General features: G+C 38.3%; 1 protein-coding gene across 2 annotated transcripts in view; it reads right to left on the reverse strand.

Moving 5' to 3' along the window:
• Positions 1-4,428: 4,428 nt before the first annotated feature.
• IL1RAP (interleukin 1 receptor accessory protein) overlaps positions 4,429-11,013 on the reverse strand; it is a 288,771-nt gene continuing 282,186 nt past the window's right edge. For both annotated transcript variants that reach the window (XM_073675162.1, XM_073675163.1), the window contains one exon: positions 4,429-5,728. In XM_073675162.1, the coding sequence (XP_073531263.1) occupies positions 5,004-5,728 (725 nt within the window). In that variant the 3' untranslated portion in view covers positions 4,429-5,003. The remainder of the gene's footprint in view (positions 5,729-11,013) is intronic.

An 11,013-nucleotide genomic window follows, 5' to 3' on the forward strand; every position in this document is an offset into this window, starting at 1 on the left:
AATTTATAGTTCCTCATGTCATTTTTGAGAATGAAACCAACATTTATATTCCTGTTCCAACTTAAAATGAAGTGATTCTAGAATGACATATGGTTTGAAATTTTATGCAAATATAATTTTCAGAGAGGAAAAGGACAAGAACTCTAGTATCACTTAAAGGGGTTAGCAATCTTAAAATTCATTATTATCCCTTTTACGATCCTTGCAACATGACTTCGGATAAAAAGTCAAACCAGACACTCCATTTGCAAATAAGTATTTAGAAGTGTTTGCCCCTGTGAGACAACCCCCTATATTGGTGCCTATAGAATAAAGTAGTACATAAATTAGCCACCATACTCAACATGTGCCATTATGAAACAGAGACAACACTGCCCAATACACCAACACGCGTTTCGCTTGCGCTTTGTCAGGGGGTCAATGGGCACCAATATAGGGGGTTGTCTCTCATTGTCTTAAGTTATATAAATCTATGATGTGATTGATTTTCTGATTTGGTGCTACATTTATTCAGGTGCAAGTTGTACTGATATTATAATAGTTGCTACATAGAGTATACGTTCCTGGTAGTTGTGATATATAACTTAATGCCCTTACCAGTTTACTAAATTGTCTAATCTGCTGTGCACTTTTCATGCTTTTTTTGCCAACACTGGCCATTTTCCATTTTAAATTAGGTTTTAAGGGTTTTTTAAGGGTCATTTCTTTGTAGTTGTGTTTAAATGGTTAATAACGTTGTGATGCTATTCATAAAATAAATTACTTGTACTTTATTATATACGTTTTGGTGGCTTTTATAGGAATTTGCACTGATGAGGTTTAAACACCCTAAAACACATGTCTGCAAATTGAGTGTCTGGTTTGGTTTTTATCCTAAATCATGTGACAAAGCTTCTTACAGGGTTGATAATACATTTTAGCACTGCTACCCCCAATAGGGGAAACTAGAGTTCTAGTCCTCTTCCTTTCTGAAGAGGATATTTGCATATTTAAATTCCAAGAAGAGCTTTGCATTACCAATAAGTCACCTTACACCAGATTGGCATGGTCCACAAGTACAAATGTTCCTCAGATTCCTTAATACTTAAGTGCATATAATACAGGATGCGGAACAACCAGATCCAGCATAAGTTACAAGAAAACATTAATCAGTTTTCCTTATTACTTATAGATCACTAAATCCTTGGCATGCCACTTCTGAAAGAGAAATTGCAGTCTAAAAGATCCAGATCAGCTCTGAATGTCATTCATGAATATAAAGAATTTTTAACCACTTGGAAAGTTGCAGAAAAACATTGGTAGAAGATAAAGTGGTCAACATTAAATATAAGAAATAGTGTTAGTTTAGTAATAAAGGTGATTTATGGCTGTAGCAATTACACTTTAATCATGTAATTACCATGCATTAGAAAGTTGATACAGTTGCATGTAAAAGTTTGGGCACCCCTGGTCAGAGTTAATGTTATTGTCATCAGTTAAGCAAGTTGAAGATGAAATGATCTCTAAAAGAGTTAAAGATGACACATTTCCTTCGTATTTTAGGCAAAAACAAAAAATATATAGTCATTTTTTACATATTAAAAATTACAAAAATGAAAACGGGTCGATGCAAAAGTTTGGGCACCCTTGGAGATTTGATCAACGCTTCAGACCTTAATTAGCTCATTAGGGTTATGGCTTTTCCACTATCATCGTTAAGAAAGGCCAGGTGATGGAACTTTCCCAGCTTTATAAAAACCCAGCCTCTTCTAACCTTGTGCCAAAAAACAGCAGCCATGGGTTCTTCTAAGAAGCTGCCTAGCACTCTGATAATGAAAATGGTGGAGGCCTGCAAGGCAGGAGAAGGCGATAAGAAGATAGCAAAGCGTTTTCAAGTTGCCCTTTCCTCAGTTCAAATGTAATTAAGAAATAGCAATTAACAGTTCTCCTTTTGGAAACAAGTCCTGGGGACCGATGAGGTTAAAATAGAACTCTTTGGTCACAATGATCAAAGGTATGTGTTGAGAAAAAAAGGGCATAGAATTTCAGGAAAAGAACATCTCGCCAACCATTAAGTATGATTGTGTTGCAGCCAACGGCACAGGGAACAGTTCATTGGTAGAGGGAAGAATGGATTCAATGAAATTTCAACAAATTCTTGATGCCAACATAACACCATCTGTAGAAAAAAAGCTGAAGTTGAAAAGAGGATGGCTTCTTCAAATAGATGATTCTAAACACACATTAAAATCTACAACAGACTACCTCAAAAGGCACAAGCTGAAGGTTTTACAATGGCCCTCACAGTCCCTTGATCTTAACATCATTGAAAATCTGTGGCTAAACCTCAGAATAGCAGTGCATGCAAGACGACCTAGGAATCTCACAGAACTGGAAGAATTTTCCAAGGAAGATTGGATGAAAATCCTTTAAACAAGAATTGAAAGACTTTTGGTCTGGCTACAAAAAGCATTTAATAGCTGTGATACTTTCAAAAGGGGGTGCTACTAAGTACTAACCATTAGTGTTGAGCGAGCACTAAAATGCTCGGGTGCTTGAAGCTCGGGCCGAGCTCACCGTGATACTCGGGTGCTCGACCCGAGCAACGAGCCCAATGTTAGTCTATGGGAGACCCGAGCATTTTTGCGGTGGCACCCCCGGCAGTCTGTAAAAAGCCTAAAAAGTGCCCAAAATGATAGTGACAGTGCTCAAATGACATGGGGACAGCATGGGGATCGCCCCAGGAAGCATTTCTGACCCCCAGGTCACTGCTGTCAACAACGTGGTCAGAGGTATTAAGCCACTTTTACGGGCTCACAATAAAACGTTCAAAAACTAAACTGAAACTGTTTTCCTGTGAAATATGTTAAGGAACATCCTTTCCAGGGTAAAGACTTGTGTATCAGGTAAAATAAATAACCAAAAACAAAAATTCTCCTCCACACCTTGGGCTATGTTCACAAGTAGCATTTTTTATGCGTTTTTGCACTTTTGCATTGCTTTCAACCGTGACAAATGCATTCATCGTGAAATGTCATTTTAACATTTTACAACCTTATCTGGCCATGTGCTGTGTGACACATGCATACAGAGCTGAAAAGACATGGGAACAGCATGGGGAAAACCCCTGGAAGTATCTCTGACTCCCAGGTCACTGCCTAAAAGTGTGCCCATCAGAAGTGATCCTTGCCGCATCAGAAGATGCAGACTTGCAACTATCCCCGTGCAAGTCCTTGTCTATCTGGGATGGATATTAGTCTTCAGAAGGACTGTTTGTTTGATTTTGCACGCTTTAGAGACCCTACACTACCTATTTCGCAGTATAAATCTCTCCCTAGCTCAGCAGCACTCTCCCTACACTGTCTGATCCAGAGCGACTGTGTCCAAGATGGCGGCGCCTGGTTTTAAATACTCAAGGTGACGCTGTGCAGCCAGCCAATCACTGTAATGCCCACAAACAACATGGCTGCGGCATTACAGTGACTGGCTGGCAATCCCTGCATGTTCATTGGCTCTGTAAAGAGTGCCAAACATGCAGGGCAGAGACCCGAGCTCCCGCCCGAGTAACCCGAAAATGCCCGGTGCTCGCCGAGCATCCCGAGTAGTGAGATGCTCGGGCGAGTACCGAGCAGTGTCGAGCATGCTCGCTCAACACTACTAACCATGCAAGGAGCCTAAACTTTTGCATCTGCTCATTTTCCATTTTCCAATTTTTAAAATGTAAAAGATGAATATATATATATATTTTGCCAAAATACAAAGAGAATGTGTCATCGGGCAGCACTGTGGCTCAGTGGTTAGCACTATAGCCTTGCAGCGCGGGGGTCCTGGGTTCAAATCCCACCAAGGACAACATCTGCAAGGAGTTTCTATGTTCTCTCCGTGTTTGCGTGGGTTTCCTCCGGGTTCTCCGGTTTCCTCCCACACTCCAAATACATACTTATAGGGAATGTAGATTGTGAGCCTCAATGGGGACAGTGATGATAATGTCTGTAAATTGAATTGTAAAACGCTGCAGAATATGTTGGCACTATGTAAATATAAAGATTATGATCTTTAACTTTAGCCCTTTTTAGAGATCATTTAATCTTCAACTTGCTCAACTTTTCACAATAACAGTCATTTTGACCAGGGGTGGCCAAACTTTTACATGCCACTGTAACTCATATTTTCCAAAACCATGCATGTAGTTGTTACAAAAAGTATAACATACATGTGAATAATCAGTATATTCTCTGAATGGGGTTCCAAAAAGATGTTGTTCAGGGGCTTCAAAGTAATGTGCATATTTAGATATTTCCTTATTGCACAAGTTATCAGTCATGGGAACTATTCAATGAAGCTGAAAATTGTTCTACTATAACCATCGTTTGATTTCATATACTCATACATACGGTGAGTGATATTTTTTGAGGCGTCAAAAAATAAGTTAGACTCTTACGAACATCATGGAGAGAAAGTTTTGTATTAGCAAAAAAAAAGTGTAATCATAGAATTCAACACCCAAAGACATCAGTCAGTAAAAGTGCCCGCTACATTTACTCATATTGTTGACAGATTATGTTACATCCAAGTTGATAAGATAGCACTGAAGTTGATTTATTTCCTTTACAAATGCCTGTTACAGGTTGGCAAGTGCTCGCAGATTTATTTATCATGTTATTATATCTTACATTAGATTGGGATGCTTTGGAGGAAGACAGAAGTCTCTTCAGTCACTTGATGACGGAAGAGACATAATGATGGTAGGAAAACGTCCACAGTGGTCCATTGTTTGTCTTAGAAATAATAAATTATAGTTAAAATACCCAAACTGAAAAACCTTAATATTCCAAATTATGACAGAAGAGCTCAAAAGGTTTAATTCAAGATGTCTATTGTTATAGAATCCACTCAGGATTTTTTCATATGTTCACTGGTACATCCTCAATCTCCAGTTCTTGAAACTTATTTAGATGGTTTCATTTGTTTGGTGTCCACATTTTCTCGATCTCCTGAATATCAGCTGTTATTCAGGTTTTATATTAAAGGACATAGAAATCACTGTTATTATTGGATAAATCTGTGTACTGCTGTAGGCTGAAGGTAGCTACAGGGGGTGGAGCTGGGGCCTGCTGGACTGTGCCATTTTGTACCCAACGAGTTTTATTTCCATACGTGACGGGTTTGCATAAATGTGTCTCCCATTTAGGCTTTTCTCCAGCTCTGCACTTACTTCTAAGTCTATTATCACTATCACAATAAGTCACACAACACTGACAGGCCTTTCCACCCTTGGGCCCATTTTTAACTTTTACTGTGCCTTCAGACACATTTCTGTCATTGCCATTGGTTTTAGGGGGAGGCGCGGATGATGTTTCTTTTAAACGTCTTTTTTTCTTCTGAATCTGATCAAGACTGATATCTGACTGGGAAGAACAGCTCTCATTCCAGCTTGATCTTGTATTCAGGCTTCGCAATGGCAATACCAATCTTAAGGACTTCCAAAACCTGGAGCTGCTGCGTCTGGAACTTTCCCCGTCCCAGTGCACAAAGGGCACGCTTTCCTTCAGCTTCGAAATGGTGGTGTGTGTCCCATGGAGTTGCTTATATTCCACAATGATAAGACTGGTGCATACGGCATTATGACACACTATACCGAGCTTTAATTCCAGCATGCTAATGCTTTTATCTGTCAAATAGTCAGGACTCAACACAACAATCATTCTCCGACTTCTCTGAATAAATTCAAACACGGCCTCCACTGTGTCTAGGAAGTATAAAAGGGAGCATGGCAGGGGAGATGAAATGGAAGAGGATTTACAAGAGAAAGGGTTAGAAATATGAAAAAGCCAGAGCCATTTACAGCATTGTAAATAAGATCGAAATATGTTAGTATTTTACGCCAACCACCTATATCACAGATTTGTCAATTTGCTGGAAAATGTTTGATGCCCATAGATGGACCATGGATTCTTCAAGGAAAGCAACTGCAATTGTGCAAAAGTTTTATGCTTTCAAAAACAGAAACGTTAATAGTTTATTTTTTATCAATTAACAAAGTGCAAAGTGAACGAATAGAGAAACCTAAATCAAATTAATATTCTGTGTGACCACCTTTTGCATTTAAAACAACATTAAAACATCAATTCCAATTCTTCTAGATACATCTAGGTACATATAGCTAATCCCAAACAGACTTCATGATGAGATAAGGGCTTCATGGGGACCATATCATCACTTCAAGGACTCCTTGCTTTTCTTTACATTAAAGATAGTTCATATTTAAGTTGGCTGTGTGTTTGAGGTCTTTATTCTGCTGCAGAATACATTTGGAGCCAATCAGATGCCTCCCTGATAGCATTGCATGATGGATAAGTATCCGTCTGTATTTCTCATAATTGAGGACACCAAGAATTGGCAATGTTGAAGTCCATATGCATAGTGTTCGACCTTAGTGCAACAGATCAAAGACACATCGTACTTCCCTTTCAAATTGGAATTTGTCCAGCAGTGCCATCAGCTCAGAACAGGCAGTGAGAACCAGCTGCACCGAACTACTGTTCAGATAAGTCTGACCAGAAGTGTTCTTTTATAGAAGAATTGTTGCCAACAAGCAATACCTTCAACATGGCAACAAGTTCACACAATTGAACTGTGCATGAAAACAGAAAAATGGCACTAAGTGTTCTGGACTCAAGCAAAATGCTAAAATTTGGCTTTAACAGAAAGCAGTATGTTGGCCGGAGGACTGGTGAGCATGACTATAATGAGTGTCTGCAGCCAAGAGTAAAGTTTGGTAGAGTTTCCTTGCAAGTTTGGGGCTACATGTCAACAAATGGCGTCTACAAGATTTATTTTGCAGCAAGACATCAACCCCAAACATACAACCAATGTCATTAAGAATTCTCTGAAAAGTAAATAAGAAAAAGGAGTCGTGATAGTAATGATATGGCCCCCACAGAGCCTGGATTCCAACATCATCGAGTCTATCTGTGATTACATTCAGAGACAGAAAGATTTGCATAACTCTACACTAACAGAAGATCAAAGATTATTTCTCCAGGATGTTTGGAAAAACCACCCTGCCGAGTTCTTCCAAAAACGATGTGTAAGTGTAACTAGAAGAATTGATATTGTTTTGAAGGCAAAAGGTGCTCACATCAAATATTAATTTGATGTAGATTTCTTTTATTTTTTTGTAAAACATTCTGACTTTACACCATTTTTTCCACAACTGTTGAAAACTTCTACACAATACGATACATTAAGAAATGTGATTGTGCTGAAAAAAAATCACGGCTAAGTTAAACGTAAGTTGCGTGTGACTTGCGACCAATGACAGAATTTCCAACACATTTGGAAACATATGTGACTCAGCGTCACGGTCACTTCCGGTCAGAACATGACATTATAGAATATCTTTAAATCAATGTTGCAATGCGACACTATGAATTCAATGTTGCGTGACTCATGTTGCTATGTAACCCCAAAGCTTGATCAGTTGTGCAAGTTTTCAATATAGATAATGTTTCAACACTTCTCCAAGATCTTTGTGCCACTCCCAGCATAATGGTTTGCTGCAATGTATCAGTATAAGAAGAGTCAGTTTGGGGTCCGGGCGGTTTTGCTCAAAACTGCCCTGCATAGCGTACTACAGCAGTAACGTGGAAAGCTTTTTACTCATTTCAAGTTAGAATGACCATCAAACACTATGAAGCATGCCAGCAGTCATGATGGCGAATGATACGCGTGTGAGTATACAGATTTTCTTCTTCTAAAGAAATTTCTAAAATAGCAAACAAATATCATGAAAATTGTGAAATATAAAAATGTATTACTTTTCATTGAATGGAAATGATGTTCATCTACACAAGATGGAGACAATGCCTGGGACAATCAGAAACAAATATAACTCAATAAGCTAGGATGTTATTTCATGAATTCCTCCAGCACTGGAATCATTCATTCAGTATATCAACAAATATTTTCAGTGCATTATGTCTAACTCTGGAACGGTAATAAAAGTGAAGCACAAAATGTTAATTTTGAAGCAATGCTGCAAAAAAAGCAAAGGGCATCACAGTATGCAGGGTCGAGTCCTGTTTCTCCAACTGTTCATGTCAAAAGCAGAGAAGGTGACTTGTCTGAACACCTTTCCATAAAAACATTTGGAATTATTGTACTGAAAACATATGTTCATGCATACATATTATCTTACAGTCTGTGTATGTGTATTTGCATTGTGAGTAATGCAGTCTTTTCAGTTGTCTTTAATTCCTTAAAGGGAACCTGTCATTATGAAAATGCCATCCAATCTGCAGGCAGGATGTTATAGAGCACGGGAGCTGAGTAGATTGATATATAGTTTGTGAGCAAAGATTTGGTATAACCTGTTTTTCGTGATGTTAACCGCAGGTCTTTCTGAGGTTTTGGGTCCAGTAGACGGTCCTATCAGTGACTGACAGCTTTCTTTCTATGCACTCTTTTACAAAGCAGCTGTCAGTTACTGATCGGACCGCCCACCGGATCAAAAATCCAGAAAAAGCAGAGGATTAAATGATGGAAACAGGTTATACTGAATATTTTCTCACAAGCTTTATATCAACCTACTCAGCTCCCCCTGCTCTATAGCATGATGCCTACAGATGGGACTGCATTTTCATGCTGACAGGTTCCCTTTAACAGATTGTGGTACCTAATATATTTATCACTTATCTTGTGGAAAGATTATAAATGTAGTACATTTGTAACCCTCACAGATCACGAGAACAGTTGCCCTTTGTCCCACCTTGAATAGGGCGGTGGTCAAGCGCACATTCAGAGTTTGTGGGACTGACATAGATCGCTAAAAGCTGCACTCCCAATTTTATGGTGTATTATATTTGTACAGTAAAAAGTCCCTTTTAAATAACGAAAAATGTTTGCCATATTACAAGTGCCGTGACAAGTTAATTTTTCTGTCAAAATAGCTGTACGAGAGCATGTATTTTGTTGGATGGGCTGTAATTTTTATTTTTACCATTTTAGATCATTTTTTGATTTTTACAGATTTTATATTGTGTGGGACAAATAATACATCAGTTTTATTATATGAACTGCTATGTTTGACGTGATAGCAACTGTGTTTTTTATCAACATTTTTAAACAATTTATATTTTCATGTCATGCAAGGGGACTAGACCATGCCATCATGGTCCCACTTACAGAATACAACGCAGTTCTTTTGTAATGTCTTACACCATTATACCAGTCAGCATAATGCTGATGGGCATCCTATAAATCCCTGTTCCTGGCAAAGATGGCTGACCTTCAGGTCTCACCAAGCCCCTGACTGGCGTGACAACCAAAATTATATTGAAAGTACAAGTTGGGGGGGGAGTTGGGGTTGGCGACAGTCCTTCTGTGTAACCTCTTAAATGCCACTACTAACAGCAGCATCAAAGGGTTTAAATGGCTGCGACTGGAGTTACTGTATCCCTGGCTTCATGTGGTGCAGCAAGGTCTCGTCTTTATGTTCCTGTTGGCCCCTACTGCTGATGGCGCAGGCTTAGTTCCTCAACCAATGCCATCTCTGCCCTTCTGTGCTGTGTATGTATGTATGTATGTGGATATATATATATATATGCACACACACACACACACATACATACATACATATATATATATATATATATATATACATACATATACACACACAGAGCAATATTGTTACCCTATAAACTATACTATTCAAAGGTTAAACATAAAATCAGTGGTGAGGCTCTTTAGTGCCCAATATGCAATTTTAGGAGAAGCCAAACTCATAAGGTGCAGCTGTTTTCTCCAGGAAAGTGATCATACATTCCATGGTAGGGTTTTTTCTTAATTATAAGAAACAGAAGAGCTACTTTGTTATCTCCTTTGTTATAGGGCTTGCCAAGAGGACCGCCTCTGGCTAAATGTGATATGCTACCCTGTCATAGAGTTAGGAGCTGCATTTGAGACCCCCATAGCCTACCAGATTAACCACTGCTGCTTTAAATGCATTATAAATAATTAAAGTTTATATTGGAAAATATGTTAAAAATTAATAAAGATTCCTCGTACAACAGCAAAGCACTCCAATATACTTTACATTTTTAAATAGATTAATTTTCCATCAAGTGTATATTACACATATTAGGCATGTGTATCCATACATTATGTGATAATACATTAATCCTGCAGCTTTAAGTTTCATATTCATAAGAGGAATGGCTGCATTCCCTACAAATTAGCTATTACTTTTATCACAAAAAGGACTGACCTTAAATTATCATATTCATTTATAAAAATGAGAATAATGGGCAGGTAAATTAACAATATATCATAGAACTTACTGTTGTACATGTACAAAAAAAACTATAAAATACAAACCCATACATTAAAGATATAAGCAAAAAAAAAATACAATGTGCTGAGAAAAGTGGAAATTAATTTAGCAAATGGTATCAAGACCGCGCTATTAGCTGACGGAAGGTAGTGGAATGTGATATTGCATCTCATGAATATTCCGGCGATATATTAAGGCTTATTAAGAAACTTCTCTGCGAATCTTATGCATTTTATCGGTGACAGATCTCCCAGTGCCAGACACTAGGAAATTGGATTGCATGAACCAGTACTTGAAAGCTGTCATGGTGACGTGTTGTGGACACGCTGGTAAACTTAGCTATGGCCAAGAGTCTATAAAAGAGGGATTTCCTTTGGGTGAACATAAGGCAGTTAATTGAGTTAGAAGGTATGGAAGCCCATTATGTAATATATAATTTTATGGTGTAGCAGTAATAAAGTGTAAGGCAGGGGCATCATTAATCTTATTCATTGCCTCATTCTGCCTAATTGTTTCCCTTTCACGGAATATTGATGTGAATATGCATATTCAATAACGTCTGCCAAATGGGACTGGTTTGGTTTGGGTTTTCCGGAGTTAATTCTGCTTCATTGTACTCTAATCTTCAATCTTGATTTAAATTCATTGTGGCACACGCTACTGCACATAAGATGACGTATTCTCCTGACAGTCTTCTTAAA

This window comes from Phyllobates terribilis, unplaced genomic scaffold (genome assembly GCF_046119375.1).
Source record: "Phyllobates terribilis strain yellow unplaced genomic scaffold, ASM4611937v1 Scaffold_3__8_contigs__length_932513732, whole genome shotgun sequence".
Lineage (NCBI taxonomy): Eukaryota > Metazoa > Chordata > Amphibia > Anura > Dendrobatidae > Phyllobates > Phyllobates terribilis.